Source organism: Pyrus communis, chromosome 8 (genome assembly GCF_963583255.1).
Source record: "Pyrus communis chromosome 8, drPyrComm1.1, whole genome shotgun sequence".
Lineage (NCBI taxonomy): Eukaryota > Viridiplantae > Streptophyta > Magnoliopsida > Rosales > Rosaceae > Pyrus > Pyrus communis.
The window spans coordinates 27310227-27333646 of record NC_084810.1 but is presented as its reverse complement, the minus strand read 5'-3'; the positions used below and the strand labels follow the sequence as shown (position 1 = coordinate 27333646).

Genomic DNA, 23420 nt, shown 5'->3' with positions numbered 1-23420 from the left:
CTTATTCGGACAGCTGCGCTAGAAAATCTGAATTTTTGTCGTCGTTTGTCCGACACCTAATGGGTTAACGGTGCGGATCCTGGTTGGTTCGTTACCGATTGTCTAATTCAGAGCTTTGCACGTTTGTACTCTAAATAACTGAAATGCCCAAACTTGCATTGTTCATTTGTACTCCAAAACTTTAGCTAGTTATGCAATAAAATAATAAAGACAACTAACATTTTAAGTTCGACAAAAAATATTTTAAAGACAACTAACATTTTAAGTTCGACAAAAAAAGTAAAAAAAACTAACATTTTAAGTTGAGTGTTGTTAAACTCACTTTATTGTCTTATCATTTTATCATCTTATAATAAAAATGTTAATACTAATTTTACCTTGTAAAATGACAAAAGGATTGCCGTGAATTTATAAATGGGTTATGAGGATGAAATTTGGGAATTGCCGTCCTAAGGCTTGGTCGTGGAATTTGAAAGGAAGTTGAAATGAACTGACGATCTGGGATGATTGAATTATAGAATTCTAACCAGAATTAAAATCGGAAAGGGAGGTTTGGCGGTAAGTTGAGATGCGAGTGTGCTTATCATCACTCTAATGTTTCATTGGATAAGTTTAAGCGTGGTCCAAATTTAAGTTAGCTGTAAAGCGGTCTAAATTTAAGTTAGATGTTCAAAAAGGTCATACAATGAGTCATTCAGTACTACGATCTGATAGTATTTCTTTTCATTCGAAAAGGAGAGGTCTTAGATTCGAATTTCGTAGATGAAAAATTTGATATCAAATTAAGTTGTTCATTATGTGACTTACCCGAACTCTCCTTTCCCTTAATATAAAAATACCAATGTTCTAAAAAAAAAAAAAAGATCATACGAGGTGAAATAAAATTTTCCTATAAATAACCGTTCACTTTCAGCGTGGGTTTTCTGCCGCGTAGCATAAACTCTCACTCTCTCAAATTTCCCAATTTTTTCTAGCAGAAAAGCAAAAATTAAAAAAATGCACGCACTGGCAAAGCTGTGCAAGAATCTCCCTCGCCCTCTCTTTCTCCTCGCTCCGAGAACCTTAACCACCCTTACTTCTTCTTCTTCTTCTTTATCGCACTCACTAACCTCACCGGGCTGTGATTCCACCATCACCCACAGCACCAACACGTGTTTCACCGGAAGAACTCTGCTTCGCTCTCCTTGGTCCGCCATTCAACAACGCGGAGCCGTCGTCCACGGCGGCGATGTAAGTTCCTTAATCTCGTTTAGGTTTTTCGTGCTATGAATTCGACTATTTTGAGTTGCAACTGTTGTTTGTAATCATGGGTTGGGTGATTCGTGATTCTGCAGGTAAAACCTGGAAATGTCATTGCAAGGAATGGTGGGTTTGGAATTTCATTGGGTTTAGTTTGAATCTCGTTCAAAGTTTCAATTTTTACTAACCAAGTTTGTGAATTTTGAAAATATATTGCATTGCGGTCGGGGTTATGGTTTGCAATACCTTTTCCAGATCGCATTTACCAGGTGAGTTTGCTGATTATCTACTTTAATGGTGATTAGTGTTGTTAATTAGTATTCTGGAGTTTTATTGATGCATAATTTGTTGTTATATAGGTGTTAAAGGCGGATCATTCGCATGAAGGAAGAGGAAAAGCGGTAGTTAAGGTGTTTTTCTGACGTTATCATTATTAGGGTGTTGGTCACAAGCTGTGATTGTAATTTATGTTTTTTTTTCAATCATGCTGATATCTTAAGCTGTGTTTTCGTTGCAGGTGGAGGTTCGTGATGTTGACTCCGGGAACAAGACATCCTTACGATTGTTGACGGATGAGCAAATTGATAGTACGAAACTTTCAACTTTGCAAATTCCTATTACTAGTTATGGTTCAGTTTTCGAAGTTCAATGTTAGCATTCTCTGGTTGTCGTATGATCTTAGTTTCTTGGATATTTATTTATGCATTGCGCGTCATAAATTGTTTTACTGTTTCGTGCCATTCTTAATGTCTGTTTTGATAATTTTGAAGCGAACGTGCTGGGTTGTCACTGTATTTCCAGTTGGCTGAGTTCCTTTAATCTTAATCATGTCCCTTTTTTTTTGAGCTATTATAAATGTGTGTGCTTAAGTTAAGATGATAAATCTCATATGGATTGCTGCAGAAGTATTTGTTGAATCAAAAACTTACGTTTACATGTGCACAGATCGTGATGGCATTGTAGTATTGATAGAGTGAGTTTTATATAATATTAAAATTTTCTTCTGGCATCGCCTTCGGTTCACTTTCTTCTGTTACTTTCCCTTAAATAATGTGTACTATTTATAATTCTTTTCAGCCCTGATACACTTGATCAACTTGATGTGCCTGAGGACTTGTTTGGAAAGAAGGCTAAATACCTACAAGGTCTAAATTTATTATAGTACATGTTACTCTCTGTTCACTTATTTCCATGATATTTTTTTTATTTTCTTTTCCTTAGTGTCCGTATACCAAAATATTATTGGTTGCCATGTATCTAAAATATGTTATCACTGTGAACAGAGGAAATGAAAGTGACAGTGGAGCTGTATAATGATAAACCTTTATCCGTTAAAGTTCCAAAGCACGTGACATGCGTTGTCAAGGAAGCACAAAATCCTGTGAGGGGGACTGCACAAGCACCTAAGTATGTTTTCATTGTGGAATATTATCTGTTTTTCAGACTTTGTATCTCTAGTTGCTTTCTTTTTCAGTATCAGTATATATGGAATTTAGTACTTTGTGAGTATGCAAATGAATGAAAGAAAAAAATCCTGCAATTCCTAAACCATTGATTTCTCAATTAACTTGTTAAACTAAAGCTTGCTATGATAAGACCTTTTAATCATCATTGACTTGGCTCCTCCTACAAATCTTGTAGCTAAATTCTGAAGCGGTTTCCAGTTCTCATCTTGACACTACTGTACGCTGTAATTTTATTATATCATTTGTGTGCTTTTGCTATTCCCTTGATATTTCTCTAAAATGCAGGGAAATATTAGCTGTGATGGAAAACGGCTTCACTGTCAAAGTAAGACTATTTTTTCTGAGTAGTTTGATATTTAAATTTATTCATCTTTGTAGCTAATATTACAAAATAACATTAGGTATTTGCAAAACCTGTAGCAAGCAATAAACTTAGAATAGGACACATTCCAAATTACGGCTTTCTAATTTGAAGGGGGATATTTTTGTTGGCATTCCTAAACCTTGTTCTACCATCCCATGGTGCATTGAGGATATTCCATAGGTTTTATGAATCATATATTGCATTATTGTTTGTGTTTAATATTTTTTGTAAATTTTCTTTTCAAACTTTCCTAGGTACCACCTCACATTGTAGAAGGTGAAGCTGTGGTGGTTGACACCGATGACGACTCTTATGTTAAAAGGTAATTTTATACTCATCTTTATGGCATGTTTCACATATTTCAAGTTCTATTTTCTGGCACAGTTAATATAGGGTAAGCATTTTATTTCACGTCTGCTTGAAGTGTATCTATTTTTTTTTTTATTTTTTTTTTTTAAATGTTCATAAGATGAGATTTTTTTTTTTTTACGTTCTAAATAGAATGATGCCGATGATTGAGATGTTGAAGTTAATGCTATAATGTTATTATCCCTCTGTATAATTGTAACTCTCCTCGTGCACTGTGAAGCGTTTCTGGATTTTGTACCAAGTCTATTCTCTTATTTCCTTTTGGTATCAGGGCCAAGCCATAATGCTTAATAGCATTGCTTCAATTGGATGGAGAGGTGGAAATTCTATTGGCCACTGTTTAAGATGAGTTGCTCAACTTCATGATAATTTTTACCATCTTGATGTAGCTGATTCAAAGTGATGTACATTTACTCGTACAACATAGTTTGGCAGCAGAAATGATACCGCTCTTTCAGCGGGATGATAGTTTTGCTCGTTGACTTGATGAACACATGTTTCTTGGTGCAGTTTAGTTTATAAAAAAAGGAAAAAAGTTTCACATTATTATTAAACTACTGTTTTGCACTTTTATGATTTTATGAGAAGGGAAACGAATTTTTATCATATATGCTGATAAGCTCTTTCATCAATGTTCCACTGAAACTTCGTGCAGAATTCGTTTTAATGTTAAATCTGATTAGCCTAGTGGTTCAAGACAAGTTGTTCATATCTGGTAACCAACCGGTTTATTGGAGGCAAACCCCTTTTAGCACGAAATATATGACCTCTGATGTTCTTCATCACCTCGGTATTTTGGCTACTCGCAACAAATCAGATTCACTGTTCATGAAATTTGACCGTCCGGACCAAAACCTTGTTTGAAACATGACATCAGTGGCCAACCTTATGATACACGGCAGTATTTTTGACATTCATATTTGGTTCTAATCTCGGAAATAAAAACATGATGAAGTAAATAAGATTCTAATCTTGGCAAAAATACAAGTTTTAACATATCTGCTTCGAAAAGAAATGTTATCAGACCAAGACTTAATTAATTAAGATCTAAACCAAATCAAATCCAATCTGATTCCACAAGTTCCTGATTCTTTCATTGGGGATTGTGTGATTGTATCCCTGTTGCATGACATCCCCTACATACTCACAAAACAAAGGGGAAATGAAACATGACATCAAAAGGAAAGCTTGACTACACGTTTATGTGCATCTTGTTGCAGACTTCTAGTATTCAGATTGCCAGTCCAACTGACACTTCGAGATTCCAAATCCTTTCTAAATGAAACCAGGAAGTCTCCAAAATCATGCAGCAGAATAACATAATCAACCACTTTCCAATAAATAGACAAATATGCGTGCGTGTTTGCGTGTGTTTGAGATAGAGAGAGCAATAGCGGGAGAGAGAATACCATGGCAGGAGGTGCAACGCGAAAAAAACATGTAGAAATCCTTCAAACAATGGTCGTCTTGATTTTAGAATTTTCAGGACACAATCCAGGGAGCTAGCATATTCACTTTCTTGTTTCGCTATACGGATGTGTTTTGAGTGAAATAGGAACACCTTGAAGATATTGCGGGCATGCCTAAAAATCTCCGGACTGGATGAATGATACAATGTCGGAATTAAAAGTAATTAAGATGGTCTCACCTCCTCTTATACTAACAAAGAAAGGCCTTTTTTTCAGCAACCACAAAGTGGATTCCTGCCACCCCATTTTAGTCTGGTCGACCGTCTAGACAGCCTCAACGTTTTACCCTCTAGAGTAGGGGTAAGAGTCCAAGATGAAGATATAGAAATTGTCCATGTTAAAAAGATATATAGTCATACATAATGTAGAAGTACCATTTAACAGAAGTTATGCTTCCACCTAATTAATACAATAATATTCAACTTTCATATCCAATCTGTTTTCAAATCTGAATGCGTTCAAGAAGCAGTCTCTGCACTTGACTAGAATTTCTATTGTTCCATTGTCTCTTCTTCTTTCCTGATTTCTTCTAAAACACCCCATGTAATCTGCAAAACAATGCACCAACGGGAGCTCCAGCGCTCCTGTCCCGGCACTCTCATGTTTAACTTTCTGGAACTACGTACAAATTGTGCGTATAAAAGTGATAAAATACTCAATTTAACTGAAAAATCATATGGCACTTGAAACAGACAGATAAATAAATGTGTGCGCATTCTTGTGCATGTTAGAGAGAGTGAAAGAGAGAGGTTACCATGACATTAGGTGCATAATTGACAAGAAGAGAAGGAAACCCAGTAAAGAAAGCAAGGGGTCCTCTTGATTTTAGAATTTTAAGGGCGGAATCAAGGGAGCGAACATTTCAAACATGTTCTTACCAGTAAGAACAAGAACACTTGTAAATATTTAGCTCAAATAATGAACTTATTCTTACCAGTAAGAACACTAGTAAAATTGCAGCTCTACTAATTAACGTGTTCTTATTGGTAAGAACACGTTCATGTATGACTTGCATCATGCTTTGTACTAATTTCTAAAAAAATAAGTTTAAGCCCCGGGGTCTACTCTTTCTTAGATCTTTTTTTTTTTTTTCTAATTATTCCAAAATAATAGGTAAAGTGTTAGAAAAAAATGCATGACATAACAAGCCTCGCGGGTTGTCGTCAAAGTGCAGGGCATGACATGTCATGACAAGACATGACTAGTCGCTAACCCTCCCAACGTGACACAACATAACAAGCCTCGCGAATTGTCGACAGAATGCATGGCGTGTCATGACATGCATTTTGCCAACATTCACAACGCTTGTAATAGCGAGGCCAACAACGATATTTTGGCGTGCCACGCTACGAGGGTTGGTCATGCCATGCATTTTCCTAACACTTTTACATGTTGACCCTCGCATCGTGGCACGCCAAAACATCGTTGTTGGCATATGACATGTCACATGTCTTAACAAGCCATGACTTGTCTTAACATGCTAACCCTCCCACCATGGCACGCCATAACAAGCCTCCCAAACTGTTGACAGAATGCATGGCATGTCATGACATGCATTTTGCCGACAATTCATGACGCTTGTCATGTCGAGGCCAACAATGATGTTTTGGCGTGCCATGATGCGAGAGTGGCGTGTCATGCAATGCATTTTTCTAACACTTTGACACGCTAACCGTCACATCGTGGCACACCAAAACATTGTTGTTGGTATGCGATGACATGTCATGGCATGCATTTGCCGATGTTTTGCGCGCTTGACATGCGATGGAATGTTATGGGATTAGGATGTTGTGACATGAATCGCCGACATCTAAATTATTTTGAAATAGTAGGCAAAATGTTGGTGTACCATGATGCCAGTGTTAGCGTAGCCATGACTTGCCTTGACACGCTAACACTCACATCGTGGCATGTCATGACAAGCCTCGCGAATTGTGGACAAAATGCATGGCATGTCATGACATGCATTCTGTCGACAATTCGCGATGCTTGTCATGTCGAGGCTAACAACGATGTTTTGGTGTGCCACAATGTGAATGCTAGAGTGTCATACCATGCATTTGTCTAACACTTTGGCACGTTAACCCTCGCATTCTGGCACGCCAAAACATCGCTATTAGCTCCGACACTAGCCTCGTTTCTAAATTATTTTGAAATAGTAGGCAAAGTGTTGGCAAAATGCATGTAAAAAAAGAATCTAGGAAATAGTAGTTCCCGAGCCTTAAATTAGCTTTTTGGAAATTACTACAACATAGTAGGCAATTATATATGAAGGGTTCTTGCATTTTTTTTAACATTTTGCCTACTATTTCGGAATAAGTTAGATGTCTAAAATGCATGTCACGGCATCCTAATCCCATGGATCTCGGTTCCATTTTCATAGTATACAAAGTTGTCATGTTAAAGCTTTAACACTAAAATCAATCAACATCTTTTCCGGAATCCGTATGCATCCTCATTTGATATGCAACGTGACGTATGAAGAAAGAGAGAAGCACAAAGCGGATATACACCTCTTTACACCAAAGTCTATCTCTCCAAGGCAAGGGATCCAAGATGTAGATAAGAGTCCAAGATGAAGATATAAAAATTGTCCATGTTCAAAAGATATATATAGCCATACATATATAATTTAGAAGTACCATTTAACAGAAGTTATGCTTCCACCTAATTAATACAATAATATTCAAAATCCAAACTGTTTTCAAATCTGAATGCGCTCATGAAGCAGTGTCTGCAGATACAATATGGCAAACCAACTTCAGATCTCATCAATTTTAGGAACTTGACTAGAATAGCTATCCTCCTATTGACTTTTCTCGTTTCCTGATTTCTTCTAAAACAGCCCATGTTACCTGCAAAACAATGCACCAACATCACGCAATCAACCAATTACACAAGGCCAACGGAAGCTCCAGCGCTCCTGTCCCGGCACTCTCATGTTTAACTTTCTGGAACTACGCACATATTGTGCGTAAAAATTTGTAAAATACTCAATTTGAAGTGAAAAAAAATCATACTGCACTCGGGATAGATGGATAGATAAATGTGTGCGCATTATTAATTGTGCATGTTTGAGAGAGAGGTTACCATGACATTAGGTGCATAACTGACAAAAGAAGAAGGAATCCCAGTGCAGAATGCAAGGGGTCCTCTTGATTTTAGAATTTTAAGTGCGGAATCCAGGGAGCTAACATTTCGAAACGCTGATTCGCATGCCACAGCACACAAACCTGATATAGCACTAGCACCTGAGTTAATAATTAAAAGTTAAACACCGCCACTAATTCATTGATACAATAAAACTCGAAACTATTTAATATAATGTTCATCATCAGTTCGAAAAGTCAGTGTTACTGGATTACAACGAGTGTTCAGTTTTAAGATATAAGATGTGCATGATCGACCATATATATTCCAATATCTTTAATTTTTATTAAATTTTAGTTTTGAGAGAGAAAAAAAAGAATTAAGAATGTACCGAGTTGTGCGTCAGATTGGCTGAAACCACAGGATTCCTTGAGATAACGGAGACTTGGATTATAGGAGGCAAGCATACCGAAGTCTAAGCTGGTTCTTGACCTCACATAAGGACCCATTCCTTTTGTCCATATTTTTGGGTACCTAGCTAAACCTGCCAATGTCCAAGGCTTTGCAAAAAAGTTAGGTGATCCAATTTTAGCTCTACAGTAGCCTACATGCAAATACAATGGAACCCTAATACATGTTGCAATTGCTCCAGCAGCCAGCCCACAAGCAGCTTCCTGATGTAACATTGGTGGCATTCCATCGTTCGTAGAAATTGCTTTCCTTCTCAGAATCCTAAATAAAGTAATTAAACCAAACTCACTTTTGAGAGGAAAAAAGAAATTCAATCAAAATAGTCAGGTTAATTGGAGGCCTGCCAGGATACCAACTGGCTTTGACCAAGAGAAAATTAACCTCAGTTCTACTCAAATCTCTGTTGACACGCTTGATTGTTCTAGGGTGTTGAATCATTAAACTTTGAATTGGCTCATTGAGTATCAAAAGGGTTCATTTTGTACCCTAAACAATCAACCGTGTTAATAAATGAAATCAAACTTGAAGAAAATTGAGTACAAAATGAGGAGTTCTTGAGGAGTCATCGAGTCTTTACATATATTGTGTTTATATTGGTGGTATTGGTACAGGCAGGGCTAGTTCTAAAATTTAGTAGAATATATACTTACTCGAATAATCCAAGTAGTTGAGACGCAATGAAAGTATTAGCCAAAATCATACGAGGAATAATCTGCGAACAACAACCAATTTAAAGTTAATAATATTGAAGATAGACTGCAACTGATATCATAAATTAAATTAACATTTCAATATAAATTATTTATATGTAAGGAATATACAGTACACCTCGGACTCCGAAGCTCATTTTCAACCACATCAGACATTTTGTCACAGATCAGATCATCAGAGGCTTGTCAAAATTAGGGAGAAAAAAAAAAACCAAGCTTTTTCATAGATCGAAATGAGATAAATTAGGCAACTTATTTATTTGCTAGCTAGCTAAATAGTTCTCAAATAAATAAACAAAAAAAAAAAAAAAAACAGCTAGGGTTGGAAATTGGAACCTTGATGTTTTCTTTGGAAAACAAATGGAATGTGGGATTGTTTTGAAAGCGAGCGACAGTGTCTGGAGATGTAAAATAGAAGACAGTGGCCGAACTGGCAATAGCGACATAGCTTGTAAAAAACCCAGCAGCTCCACCGTACACAAATGGCTTCACCGACGGCCAGTAATGTTGCATCCACCGTGGATTTGAACCCGCAGGAGGAGGACTACTACCTGATTTACTCAAGGGTTTCATGCCCACATTCTCCTCTCTCTCTTCCATATCTCTCTCTCTCTCTCTCTCTCTCTCTCTCTCTCTCTCTCTCTCTCTTTTATATTCTCATTTTCATTTTCTTTAGAAACCATGAGTTTTCAAGGCCTTGTTTTACACTATGGAAGAAAGAAGGTCTCATCATGCAGCTTCATCTTACACTAACAAAGAAGGTCCTTTTTCCAACAACCAGAAAATGGATTCCCTGCCACCCCAATTTTAACTTGCCTACTCTCTAGAGAGTATTGGCATAAACCAATACTGTACCGAGTACCTACCACCAGTCATGCAACTGGCATCACGCAATGGACATATTGTCTTTTATTTATATTTCGATCCTTTCAAATTTGTGATTTGGTTCCACACCTACAACCTATAGAATTCAGTGGCAAATAGAAATTAGAATCCAGCATGCTCTAGAATTGGCTTGACTAACATGATAACAATCTTTATCAAGAAAAAAAAACCATGAAAAATTGCAAATGGCAAAAATAATTGGGCTGAGTTCCAAACCGGCCAAATGACACTGAATAAAATCACATTATAAGGGTTTTGTTTGATTCGGTTTCACTCATGGCCTTTTGGAAACCAACCAAATCGATATATATATATATATATATGAAGATGGAAAAATGTTAAAAAAATATGATATTACTGCCTATGATTTTATTTTGTGATGGAAAATGAAATTTATCTTTTCATTATCTTTTAGTTGACAAAGAAAGTTGTATTAATAAATAGTTTACATAGTTGACGATCAAATGGGTTTTGTCGTACATGTAGTTTCCAATATAACTAATGGTCCTTTATAATGATTGTGAAGAATTGGGATGGGATGGAGAACACACGTTCCTAATTATAACCCAACAGAGATCATTGATAACCTTATACGTTTAATGCAAGGTGACCCGGTGCTGCCAATGAGGCTCTGGTATAAAGGCTTTCGTGGAACAATAGCGCCTATCCCATCCAATATGTGGGAACCTTGTTTGAAACTTGAAATCAGTGGCCAACCTTATATTTTTTACATTCATATTTGGTTCGAATATCCAAAATACAAACATCATGAAGTAAATAAGATTCTAATCTTGGCAAAAATACAAGTTTTAACATATCTGCTTTGAAAAGAAATGTCATCAGACCAAAAGCTGGAGGCACAGGGGACGAGAGAGAAGAGGGGAATGAAAAATATAAAGGGAACTTTAACGAAAAACTCTCTGTACTGTTTACTTTAACGAAAAACCACATTTTTACACTAAAAAGTCAATCCTGGTACTATTCACATTACCCTTTATTTTGTTCTTATCATTAAAACTCAAAGTTTTCAAATCATTTTCATTAGTTTTCCTAAATAGAGAACTTTAACGAAAAGCTCATGGTACTGTTCACTTTAACGAAAGACTATAGAATTCAATCTTTATAAATAGTTTAGTCATACAATCATAACACAACAAAACCTGTTACCAAGTTGGTTTCAGTGAAACTTTTCAAGTGAACCCTCATGCATTCCAGGATTTCGGAGAATTTTGATAATTTTTATGATTTTTATAATTAAAATATTATAAAAATTAAATATATATTTCGATTCGGTTTGGTTTGATTTGATTTTTTTCCGGTTATATTTTTTTTCAACCTCAATCTGGTTTTTGGTCCAATTTTTTTCGGTTTTTGGTTTTTTTAACCCACCCCTATTAGGAATAACCAGTTGTTTGATTTTGTTCGTGGACGCAGAGAAATTGGAGTTGATGCCAAGCAAATCTATAGCTAGGTTTAAATACTAAAGGGCCCCTTTATTTTTTCGGAAACTCTTATTTATGCCAGAAAGCATGGGTAGGGTTTACTGCATTTTCGCTCCATAAAGGTATAATTTTTAAATTTAAACTCCATAGCATATCTTCGAATGAGGATACTCTTCGGATTCTCTTTGTGAGAATTCTAGAAATTCGTGAATCATATCTGTTCATCATACGTTTGGTTAGAAATCATTTTAAATTTTTTATGTAAAATTGAACACAAACAGTACCTGACAAAAATTGACTGCATGATATTCGATGAACATATATGATTTACGGATCTCCGAGATCCTTACAAAGAGAATCCGGAGAGAATTCAGGTTCCATATATTCCACTTCATACCTGTTTTGGCTTTTGTGAATTAGCTTTGTATTTATTTATTCTTTTGAGCCTTTTATTATCTGGTGGACATGGATAAAAAAAATTACCCGGTGGACAAGGTCTTCACCATTACATAATTTACATCTCGATTTTAAACTTTTCTCCATTTTCATAAGAATTTAGTGCAGATTATATATCAATTATCGAAAAATAAAGAAATTGAGTTTTATGATTATTATTGTGTTGTTTGCTTTTATGAAGGTTTTCTCAACATTCTTATGGCTTTATTCTATTTAAAAATTTAATCTTTATTTCAAGGATACGTTATCCGAGCGACAAAATTGTCGTTTTAGAGCTTTAACACTAAAATCAATCAACATCTTCTCCAGAGTCCGCATGCATCCTCATTTGATGTGCAACGTGACTTGTGAGAAGAGAGAAAAGCACAACCAAAGTCTCTCTCCAAGGCCCAATTGATTTAAGCTTAGAATTCATTCCAACAAACAGATTCGCTGGTCATTGATTTATGCAGATGCAACGACCGCCCTCGGTCAAAAACATATTTGTTTAAGGGTGTGCTATCCTTCTAATTTTCTACCGTAGATCAGATGAAATGAAGAAGATCAACGGACAGAAATTAACAAGGGATGTGTGGATAGCACACCCCTCTGTTTAACATGATCATGCAGTACAAGCAACACAAACTGTCAACCTGCAGAGCTTCAAACGCCAAACCCCTGCTTATAATGTGGTGTAAAAAATTTATTATTTCGCCTCGACATTCATTCCTTGTCCAATTGTTCCTAACGAGAAGATCCCTCTCGAGTACTCAACTTCAGAATCAATCACAAGGGGTGTAATCCTTCCTACCATTCCAGTCACACCCGAAAAATTACTAGTACAAATATCATAAATTCAAGTAAATCCTACTCCAACTCCGATATTAAAATTCTCAATAATCAGTTAGACTCTGTAGGCGTGATTTTGCAGAAACAGGACTGCAATAAAACTAGAAAACTTATTGTTTGAAGTTTAAACTCAACTCCAGCAGAAATATCCGTCCACGCAGATAAACTACAACCCAACTTTCTTTTCCAACTTCTGGATCTGGTTGATGAAAATCCATGTCATCTGCATAATTTAACGCCAAATAATCAGAATATGATCGAGAAATATGTTGGCACCTGAAAATAAATGGAACATCCCTTGAGGAAGGAAGAGAGCGAGAAGAGTACCATGACGTGGGGTGCAATTCTACCACAATATACCGGAAACCCAGTGTAAAATTTCAATGGTCCTCCTGCTTTCAGGGTTTTCATGGCACAATCAAAAGAGCCAGTGTATGGATACTTCCCCTGGGCATCAGGCTGCATTTTCTGAATTTGGGTTTTCACGTAGTCAAAGGGAAAACTGCAAGCAGCTGCGAAAAACCCTGAAACGGTACTGGCACCTACAAAGAAAAAGGAAGCAAATGTCAATTCACCGGCCATAAGCATAGGCCAAATATTAACCGCGGAATAGAGAGAATGGAATATATGAAATTAAGAGTTAACATTCCCCTTTTGTTGGTAGCCATAAGCATAGGGCAAAACTAGAAAGTTCAATAAACGCTTTCCACGAGGACAACGTAGGATGAAATACCATATAGATCATTAATAAAATGCTGGAGACTAATTAAGTGCGGAATCCAGGGAGCTAACATTTCGAAACGCTGATTCGCATGCCGCAGCACACAAACCTGATATAGCACTAGCACCTGAGTTAATAATTAAAAGTTAAACACCGCCACTAATTCATTGATACAATAAAACTCGAAACTATTTAATAAAATGTTCATCATCAGTTCGAAAAGTCAGTGTTACTGGATTACAACGAGTGTTCAGTTTTAAGATATAAGATGTGCATGATCGACCATATATATTCCAACATCCTTAATTTTTATTAAAGTATAGTTTTGAGAGAGAAAAAAAAGAATTAAGAATGTACCGAGTTGTGCGTCAGATTGGCTGAAACCACAGGATTCCTTGAGATAACGGAGACTTGGATTATAGGAGGCAAGCATACCGAAGTCTAAGCTGGTTCTTGACCTCACATAAGGACCCATTCCTTTTGTCCATATTTTTGGGTACCTAGCTAAACCTGCCAATGTCCAAGGCTTTGCAAAAAAGTTAGGTGATCCAATTTTAGCTCTACAGTAGCCTACATGCAAATACAATGGAACCCTAATACATGTTGCAATTGCTCCAGCAGCCAGCCCACAAGCAGCTTCCTGATGTAACATTGGTGGCATTCCATCGTTCGTAGAAATTGCTTTCCTTCTCAGAATCCTAAATAAAGTAATTAAACCAAACTCACTTTTGAGAGGAAAAAAGAAATTCAATCAAAATAGTCAGGTTAATTGGAGGCCTGCCAGGATACCAACTGGCTTTGACCAAGAGAAAATTAACCCCAGTTCTACTCAAATCTCTGTTGACACGCTTGATTGTTCTAGAGTGTTGAATCATTAAACTTTTAATTGGCTCATTGAGTATCAAAAGGGTTCATTTTGTACCCTAAACAATCAACCGTGTTAATAAATGAAATCAAACTTGAAGAAAATTGAGTACAAAATGAGGAGTTCTCGAGGAGTCATCGAGTCTTTACATATATTGTGTTTATGTTGGTGGTATTGGTACTGGCACGGCTAGTTCTAAAATTTAGTAGAATATATACTTACTCGAATAATCCAAGTAGTTGAGACGTAATCAAAGTATTAGCCAAAATCATACGAGGAATAATCTGCTAACAACAACCAATTTAAAGTTAATAATATTGAAGATAGACTGATATCATAAATTAAATTAACATTTCAATATAAATTATTTATATGTAAGGAATATACAGTACTGCTCGGACGCCGAAACTCATTTTCAACCACATCAGACATTTTGTCACAGATCAGATCATCAGAGCCTTGTCAAAATTAGGGAGAAAAAAAAAATACCAAGCTTTTTCATAAATCGAAATGAGATAATTAGGCAACTTATTTATTTGCTAGCTAGCTAAATAGTTCTCAAATAAATAAACAAAAATAAAAAACAGCTAGGGTTGGAAATTGGAACCTTGATGTTTTCTTTGGAAAACAAATGGAATGTGGGACTGTTTTGAAAGCGAGCGACAGTGTCTGGAGATGGAAAATAGAAGACGGTGGCCGAACTGGCAAAGGCGGTGAAGCATGTAAAAAACCCAGCAGCTCCACCGTACACAAATGGCTTCACCGACGGCCAGTGATGTTGCATCCACCGTGGATTTGAACCTGAAGGAGGAGGACTACTACCTGATTTACTCAAGGGTTTCATGCCCGCATTCTCCTCTCTCTCTTCCATCTCTCTCTCTCTCTCTCTCTCTCTCTCTCTCTCTTATATTCTCATTTTCATTTTCTTTAGAAACCATGAGTTTTCAAGGCCTTCTCTCTCTCTCTATCTCTTATATTCTCATTTTCTTTAGAAACCATGAGTTTTCAAGGCCTTGTTTTACACAATGGAAGAAGGAAGGTCTCATCATGCAGCTTCCTCTTACACTAACAAAGAAGGTCCTTTTTCCAACAACCAGAAAATGGATTCCCTGCCACCCCAATTTTAACTTGTCTACTCTCTAGAGAGTATTTGCATAAACCAATACTGTACCGAGTACCCACCATCAGTCATGCATCAGGCATCACGCGATGGACATATTGTCTTTTATTTATATTTCGATCCCTTCAAATTTGTGATTTGGTTCCACACCTACACCCTATGAATTCAGTGGCAAATAGAAATTAGAATCGAGCATGCTCTAGAATTGGCTTGACTAACAAGATAACAATCTTTATCAAGAAAAAAAAAACCATGAAAAATTGCAAATGACAAAAATAATTGGGCTGAGTTCCAAACCGGCCGAATGACACTGAATAAAATCACATTATAAGGGTTTTGTTTGATTCGGTTTCACTCATGGCCTTTTGGAAACCAACCAAATCGATATATATATATGAAGATGGAAAAATGTTAAAAAAAAATATGATATTACTGCCTATGATTTTATTTTGTGATGGAAAATGAAATTTATCTTTTCATTATCTTTTAGTTGACAAAGAAAGTTGTATTAATAAATAGTTTACATAGTTGACGATCAAATGGGTTTTGTCGTACATGTAGTTTCCAATATAACCAATGGTCCTTGGTAATGATTGTGAAGAATTGGGATGGGATGGAGAACACACGTTCCTAATTATAACCCAACAGAGATCATTGATAACCTTATACGTTTAATGCAAGGTGACCCGGTGCTGCCAATGAGACTCTGGTATAAAGGCTTTCGTGGAACAATAGAGCCTATCCCATCCAATATGTGGGAGCCTTGTTTGAAACTTGAAATCAGTGGCCAACCTTATGATACGCGGCAATATTTTTTACATTCATATTTGGTTCGAATTTCCAAAATACAAACATGATGAATAAATAAGATTCTAATCTTGGCAAAAATACAAGTTTTAACATATCTGCTTCGAAAAGAAATGTCATCAGACCAAACGCTGGAGGCGCAGGGGACGAGAGAGAAGAGGGGAATGAAAAATATAAAGGGAACTTTAACGAAAAACTCTCGGTACTGTTTACTTTAACGAAAAATCACATTTTTACACTAAAAAGTCAATCCTCGTACTATTCACTTTACCCTTTATTTTGTCCTTGTCGTTAAAACTCAAAATTTTCAAGTCATTTTCATTAATTTTCCTAAATAGGGAACTTTAACGAAAAGCTCCTGTTATTGTTCACTTTAACGAAAAACTATAGAATTCAATCTTTATAAATAGTTTAGTCATACAATCATAACAAAACAAAACCTGTTGCCAAGTTGGTTTCAGTGAAACTTTTCAAGTGAACCCTCATGCGTTCCAGGATTTTGGAGAATTTTGATAATTTTTATGATTTTTATAATTAAAATATTATAAAAATTAAATATATATTTCGATTCGGTTCGGTTTGATTTTTTTTCGGTTATGTTTTTCTTCAAACTCGGTCCAGTTTTTGGTCCAATTTTTTTCGGTTTTCAGTTTTTTTAACCCAACCCTATTAGGAATGACCAGTTGTTTGATTTTGTTCGTGGACGCAGAGAAATTGGAGTTGATGCCAAGCAAATCTATAGCTAGGTTTAAATACTAAAGGGCCCTTTTATTTTTTCGGAAACTCTTATTTATGCCATAAAGCATGGGGAATTAGGGTTTACTGCATTTTCGCTCCATAAAGGTATAATTTTTAAATTTAAATTCCATAGCATATCTTCGAATGGGGATACTCTTTGGATTCTCTTTGTGAAAATTCTAGAAATTCGTGAATCGTATATGTTCATCATACATCGTTTGGTTAGAAATCATTTTAAATTTTTTATTTAAAATTGAATACAAACATTACCTGACGAAAACTGACCGCATGATATACGATAAACAGACATGATTTACGGATCTCTGAGATCCTTACAAAGAGAATTCATGGAGGATTCAGGTTCCATATATTCCACTTCATACCTGTTTTGGCTTTTGTGAATTAGCTTTGTATTTATTTATTTATTCTTTTGAGCTTTTTATTATCTGGTGGACATGGATAAAAAAAAATTACCCGGTGGACAAGGTCTTCCTCACCATTATATCTCGATTTTAAACTTTTCTCCATTTTCATAAGAATTTAGTGCAGATTATATATCAATTATCGAAACATAAAGAAATTGAGTTTTATGATTATTATTGTGTTGTTTGCGTTTATGAAGGTTTTCTCAACATTCTTATGGCTTTATTCTATTTAAAAATTTAATCTTTATTTCAAGGATACGTTATCCGAGCGACAAAATTGTCGTTTTAGAGCTTTAACACTAAAATCAATCAACATCTTCTCCAGAGTCCGCATGCATCCTCATTTGATGTGCAACGTGACGTGTGAGGAGAGAAAAGCACAACCAAAGTCTCTCTCCAAGGCCCAATTGATTTAAGCTTAGAATTCCTTCCAACAAACAGATTCGCTGGTGATTGATTTATGCAGATGCAACGACCGCCCTCGGTCAAAAACATATTTGTTTGATGTGCAATCCACACATTTTTTTACTTCTCACACACCCCTTATTAATTTATGCCCGTTGATCTTCTTCGTTTCATCTGATCTGATCAAAAACATATTTGTTTAGGGATGTGCTATCCACACACCTTTTTTTTACTTCTCACACACCCCTTGTTAATTTATGTCCGTTGATCTTCTTCGTTTCATCCGATCTGACGGCCAAAAATTAGAAGGATGTGAGAAGTGAAAAAAAGTGTGATATCACACCCCTCTGTTTAACATGATCATGCAGTACAAGCAACACAAACTATCAACCTGCAGAGCTTCAAACGCCAAACCCCTGCTTATTATGTGGTGTAAAAAATTTATTATTTCGCCTCGACATTCATTCCTTGAACAATTGTTCCTAACGAGAAGATCCCTCTCGAGTACTCAACTTCAGAATCAATCACAAGGGGTGTAATCCTTCCTACCATTTCAGTCACACCCGAAAAATTACTAGTACAAATATCATAAATTCAAGTAAATCCTACTCCAACTCCGAAATTAAAATTCTCAATAATCAGTTAGACTCTGTAGGCGTGATTTTGCAGAAACAGGACTGCAATACAACTAGAAAACTTATTGTTTGAAGTTTAAACTCAACTCCAGCAGAAATATCCGTCCACGCAGATAAACTACAACCCAACTTTCTTTTCCAACTTCTGGATCTGGTTGAGGAAAATCCATGTCATCTGCATAATTTGACACCAAATAATCAGAATATGATCGAGAAAATTGTTGGCACCTGAAAGTAAATGGAACATCCCTTGAGGAAGGAAGAGAGTGAGAAGAGTACCATGACGTGGGGCGCAATTCTAACACAATATACCGGAAACCCAGTGTAAAATTTCAATGGTCCTCCTGCTTTCAGGGTTTTCATGGCACAATCAAAAGAGCCAGTGTATGGATACTTCCCCTGGGCATCAGGCTGCATTTTCTGAATTTGTGTTTTCACATAGTCAAAGGGCAAACTGCAAGCAGCAGCGAAAAACCCTGAAACGGTACTGGCACCTACAAAGAGAAAGGAAGCACATGTCAATTCACCATAAGCATAGGCCAAATATTAACCGCGGAATAGAGAGAATGGAATATATGAAATTAAGAGTTAACATTCCCCTTTTGTTGGTAGCCATAAGCATAGGGCAAAACTAGAAAGTTCAATAACCGCTTTCCACGAGGACAACGTAGGATGAAATACCATATAGATCATTAATAAAATGCTGGAGACTAATTACAGGGAAACAAAAATAATATAATATACTTTCACTTTTTTGGCATAAAATATAGTTTCAATTTGATAATGCGGATACAAAGGGAAGAAAGAGAGAGTGAGGTCAACACTCAAATAGAATAATTGGAAAAGCAAATATCATCGATGAACACAAAAACTGTATGTGGGCCTAGGGGTCAAGACAAAATTCAGGAAAATTTGTCCAACTTCTCTACAGACCCAACTGATGACAATGTTGTTCGATAATAAATTTTGGACCCGTGAAAACACAGAGATGTTTTGACTATGTAGGTTTAACTCTACAATGTTCATTCCAAAGCTTTCCTCACATAAAGCAAAACCTGCCTTAATATATGAAGTCCATTACTCTTCTTTCCATGTTAACAAGACCGAATATTTTCATTACTCACAAAAAGAATCGGTCAAAAAGAGTAGACTGAATAAATGCTTCGGATATCAGTAGAAGTTAGAAAAATCAAGCTAATTTCAATCACATCCCAAATAATTTAAAACAAAAAAGAATCACCTTTTTATACTACTTGCAAAGAATCTTACCCAAGATAGTAGCAGCTTCACCAAATCCAAGGGAATCCTTGCAAAACTCAACACTTTGATCATAAGAGGCAAGCATTCCCATGTTCAATGCCATTGCTCTAACTACAGTAGGGCCTGCACCTTTCCAAAGTGCCAAAACCCCTTCATCTGCAGTAATGCGATAGAGAGCATGGAAAGCATTTGTGTAGTTCCGGCGCTGAGCAGCAGGCAAAGTAGCATCAGCTTGCATACGAATGAGTGCTAAATCTGCTGGACTTCCAACAGATGCTCCAATGGCACCAGCAGTTAGCCCACACAAGGCTTTCTGGTATAGAGGTAGGGGCTTCCCATCATTGGCCTCAATTGCTTTGTTTGTCAGAATCCTAAACAGGTTTATCAAATTCAGATTAACAAGATGATAAAAAAACAATTTACATATAAATCATCATATCACATGATAAAAGTACTTAAGAAGATCTACAAAATCAAACTAAACAAAAGCAAATCTATCACTAAAACAATTCAAATGCTTTCAAAAGCTCACTTCTGGATTTTGCAAAAGACTCACCTGAATGATCCAAGACGAGCTGTGGTATATGTAGCTTGTCTTAGTAGTCCAGCAGAGAGTCCCTGCTCATAGAATTTCAGTTTAGATAAACTATCATTGTAACACGTAAACTTAAGTCAATCAATCAGCACATACAACATCAAGAACTTTAAGTCAATAAAAAACATTCTTCTACGTTCCGAACCTCAAATCTGACAATTCCTTAGATTGCATTAGGATTCGGGAATCAGAGAGAAAGGGTTTGGACTTTGGAATACAATTTTAAGTTTAAATTGGTTGGATGTTATATGAAAGACAACACTTTTTAGTCAAATACATGGATGAACTAAAACATAAGCAGATGATGAATTTGATAACGCCTTGGTCAAATGTGTTATTCGAAAACCTATATGAAGTGATCATTCTGAACGAACTTATCTTTAACACATCTTTACCGGTACAAATTCAAATCTAAACACCTTACAAGCATCACTTGATTTGAAATATCATTCAACACTGGATCAACAAGATATACGAAAAGTACTCAAATTCTAATCACATTTTAAGAAGTATACCTTATACAAAGCACCAACACCTTCCTCTTTAATCATGGTCCTGGTGACCTGGGCAGCTGATCCCTGACCCAATTGAATTCTCACCTGTACCAGCCAAGATAACACGAACCCAGAAAGCATGAGTTCCAATTAACCAAATTATAGCACAAATCAAAACAAAAACTTTCAGAAAAAAAAAAAAAAAAAAAAAAAACACTAAAAAATTCCAGATCTAAAAATCATCAAGGAAACCCGATTTCAGCTCAAAAATTGAAGTGGAAATCAATAAAAACGAAAGAAAAGACATGGGTTCAATCCAAATCTCAAAAATGTAAAAAAAGATTCAAACTTTGACAGTCCAAAAACTCACCTTGATCATATCGATTGGCTGGATGACACAGGTAGCAAGCATACCAGAGGCTCCGCCATTGACGAAGGGCTTAATGGTTGGCCAAACACCAGATTTGGGCGTACCTTTGTCTCCCATAATTTGGATTGGAAGTGAAGAAGTGAGGAGCTCGAAGAAGGGAGAGAAAGGGCGGAGGCTGCTTTTGCTTTGGAGTCGCAGAAGATGAGAAAACAGAGGCAATTTAACAGACTTAGCTACTCGCACTCTTAACAAACCCTCTGCCTCCTTGCTTTCCTCACGACATGAAAATTATTTTAATAAAAATGAAAAATCAAAATGGACAAGCTTGTCTTATGACCTCACAAGTCTAGTAAATTACAATGGTAGAACTACTTTGTGCCAATTGTGATTTATTATTGTTTAAGCACACTCTAATATTTTCTTTTAGTGAAAAAAAAAAAAGTGATTTTCTATTTGTATAAAATAATTAAAAGTCCATGACCATCGTTCTAATTATCTTCTTTTTTACATAGATTAAAACCCACACGAAGTGTGACTCTGGTTTCTTCTTATAATACAAAAATTCCTCTTAATAATAAGAAAACTTGTCTAAATATTTTTCGTTAAATTATGAATGAATTTTTATTAATTTTCCCTCAAATTAGTCCCCCTTACAAGTTACAACTACATTGGAAATATTGTGAACGGTTATTTCTAACATATAATTAAGTTGGCGCTTTTGAAGAGATTGCTCCATTGTTTTCATCTAAAATATATAAAACTAATTCTATAGTAAACAACTAAAATATGTTTGTTTAATTCTCCAATTGGTATAGAAGATGCAAACCATATTTGATGTGCCAATAGAACACTAGGAGTATATTCAACTGAACTTTTATTACTTTTTAAATTCAAAATAATACCAAATCAGTATGGTTTTTTTTTTTTGTTCCATATTTTATTAACTTAAAAACAAACTTGTTTGTAATAAAATAATTAGTTCTAATGTGTTGGCGAAAGAGAGTAGGTTGGGAGTCAAATTTGACTGGCCAAACTAAAGAGAAGAATTGGGATCATGAGTTCTCCCTTTCCACATTTTAGTAAATATTCTGCCTAAACCCATGAGATGATAGAAGAGAATTGATTAAGTCAAAATAGTTGCAAGGGTATATTTGGCTATAAAGATAGGGTGGTGTTATTCGTACACCCTTATTAATTTTTCTCCATTGAACTTCTTCATTTTATTCAATTGAACGGTCAGAAATTGAAAGAGGTGTGTAAGAGGTAAAAATTGGCGTATGGATAGCACCACCTTGAAAATATATACAAAATAATTGATGTAGGTTATGAAACTCTTGTACTGGTTTGCTCGTAAGCTTTAATTTAAAGTGACTTAACGTAGTAATTTCGTTGTGCATGCATGTTAGACAACGGGATCAAACATTGTCAAATGTGAAACTATAATAAACTACATTTGAAACACGTTTTAAGGATGCACAGAGAGCAGCCATTTCATGAGTTGTGGTTGTTGTTGTTGCCTTTCTATGTATTCAAAGAAAGCTCACGAATGTAGCAACATTGACTTTCTGGTAAGAGTCTGATAAGGAAGGAAACTCAACGGCATTTGCTTGTCTTAGAAGACCACATGCACTCCTACTTTGTATTATATTATATTATATAGATACAATCGAAGCAATGCAAAGGGCAAATAAGTAATTAACTTACTTTTCGCCGTAAAGCAATAGTCATGGAGACGTTAAGAATATTTTTTTTTTCATGTGCAGATGCACTGCATATTACAAAAAGATTAATGAGGATTTTCTCCGATTCTCTCTTTGTGAATATCTTTGAAATTTTTAAATCGTGTCCGTTTATCTTATATTGTATAATTATAAATTATTTTAAATATTTTTATTTAAAATTAAATATGAACAATACTTAACAAAAAAATGACTATACAAATATGATAAACGAACACAATTTAAAGATTTCTGAAATCCTCACAAAGAGAATCCGAAAAGAATCCTCGTTCCAAAAAAATCGATATTTTCAGGGGAATTCGATGCCTCCAAAATAAATGGTCATGTTGTGAGGCTATTTTGGTAATTTCCAAATAAGGATTGGTGCTGCCCATCGTCCGCCTCAGGAGGACCTCAGCTTATCCAACCAGCCAAGCTGCCATAGGATTATTCGCAAATATTAAATTACATAACTGTC

At 35.8% G+C, this 23420-nt stretch overlaps 4 protein-coding genes across 4 annotated transcripts; 1 reads left to right on the top strand and 3 right to left on the bottom strand.

The window, feature by feature from the left end:
* Positions 1-924: 924 nt before the first annotated feature.
* On the top strand, positions 925-3984 carry LOC137743324 (uncharacterized). The gene is made up of 11 exons (XM_068483192.1): positions 925-1230; positions 1335-1365; positions 1495-1508; positions 1599-1649; positions 1757-1826; positions 2143-2212; positions 2317-2384; positions 2523-2646; positions 2991-3030; positions 3324-3391; positions 3710-3984. Exons 1-11 carry the CDS (start codon positions 997-999, stop codon positions 3720-3722), a joined length of 783 nt encoding a protein of 260 aa, XP_068339293.1. The 5' UTR covers positions 925-996; the 3' UTR covers positions 3723-3984.
* Positions 3985-7488: 3504 nt separating this feature from the next.
* On the bottom strand, positions 7489-9799 carry LOC137741483 (mitochondrial dicarboxylate/tricarboxylate transporter DTC-like). The gene is made up of 5 exons (XM_068481189.1): positions 9515-9799; positions 9119-9180; positions 8389-8729; positions 7998-8158; positions 7489-7762 (listed from the first exon to the last, which is right to left on the bottom strand). Exons 1-5 carry the CDS (start codon positions 9776-9778, stop codon positions 7706-7708), a joined length of 885 nt encoding a protein of 294 aa, XP_068337290.1. The 5' UTR covers positions 9779-9799; the 3' UTR covers positions 7489-7705.
* A 2831-nt stretch (positions 9800-12630) lies between these two features.
* Positions 12631-14166, bottom strand: LOC137741822 (mitochondrial dicarboxylate/tricarboxylate transporter DTC-like). Its single transcript, XM_068481536.1, has 3 exons — positions 13868-14166; positions 13117-13331; positions 12631-13012 (listed from the first exon to the last, which is right to left on the bottom strand). The coding sequence occupies exons 1-3, from the start codon at positions 14160-14162 to the stop codon at positions 12956-12958; spliced, it is 567 nt and encodes a 188-aa protein (XP_068337637.1). The 5' UTR covers positions 14163-14166; the 3' UTR covers positions 12631-12955.
* Positions 14167-18290: 4124 nt separating this feature from the next.
* Positions 18291-21491, bottom strand: LOC137741821 (mitochondrial dicarboxylate/tricarboxylate transporter DTC-like). Its single transcript, XM_068481535.1, has 6 exons — positions 21225-21491; positions 20876-20959; positions 20322-20383; positions 19775-20136; positions 18785-18999; positions 18291-18680 (listed from the first exon to the last, which is right to left on the bottom strand). Exons 1-6 carry the CDS (start codon positions 21339-21341, stop codon positions 18624-18626), a joined length of 897 nt encoding a protein of 298 aa, XP_068337636.1. The 5' UTR covers positions 21342-21491; the 3' UTR covers positions 18291-18623.
* Positions 21492-23420: the final 1929 nt, after the last annotated feature.

Excerpts from the sequence above, each read along its gene's own strand:
- LOC137743324 (XM_068483192.1), top strand. The coding sequence starts at position 997 with ATGCACGCACTGGCAAAGCTGTGCAAGAATCTCCCTCGCCCTCTCTTT. Across the intron at positions 2,385-2,522 it reads GAAGGCTAAATACCTACAAG|AGGAAATGAAAGTGACAGTG; the intron begins GTCTAAATTTAT and ends CACTGTGAACAG. Across the intron at positions 3,031-3,323 it reads AAAACGGCTTCACTGTCAAA|GTACCACCTCACATTGTAGA; the intron begins GTAAGACTATTT and ends AAACTTTCCTAG.
- LOC137741483 (XM_068481189.1), bottom strand. The coding sequence starts at position 9,778 with ATGGAAGAGAGAGAGGAGAATGTGGGCATGAAACCCTTGAGTAAATCA. Across the intron at positions 8,730-9,118 it reads CAACTACTTGGATTATTCGA|GATTCTGAGAAGGAAAGCAA; the intron begins GTAAGTATATAT and ends TACTTTATTTAG. Across the intron at positions 7,763-7,997 it reads GTTATGCACCTAATGTCATG|GTAACATGGGCTGTTTTAGA; the intron begins GTAACCTCTCTC and ends ATTGTTTTGCAG.
- LOC137741822 (XM_068481536.1), bottom strand. The coding sequence starts at position 14,162 with ATGTTACATCAGGAAGCTGCTTGTGGGCTGGCTGCTGGAGCAATTGCA. Across the intron at positions 13,332-13,867 it reads CCAATCTGACGCACAACTCG|GTGCCAGTACCGTTTCAGGG; the intron begins GTACATTCTTAA and ends TTTTCTTTGTAG. Across the intron at positions 13,013-13,116 it reads GAATTGCACCCCACGTCATG|ATGACATGGATTTTCATCAA; the intron begins GTACTCTTCTCG and ends TAAATTATGCAG.
- LOC137741821 (XM_068481535.1), bottom strand. The coding sequence starts at position 21,341 with ATGGGAGACAAAGGTACGCCCAAATCTGGTGTTTGGCCAACCATTAAG. Across the intron at positions 20,960-21,224 it reads AGCCAATCGATATGATCAAG|GTGAGAATTCAATTGGGTCA; the intron begins GTGAGTTTTTGG and ends TGGCTGGTACAG. Across the intron at positions 18,681-18,784 it reads GAATTGCGCCCCACGTCATG|ATGACATGGATTTTCCTCAA; the intron begins GTACTCTTCTCA and ends CAAATTATGCAG.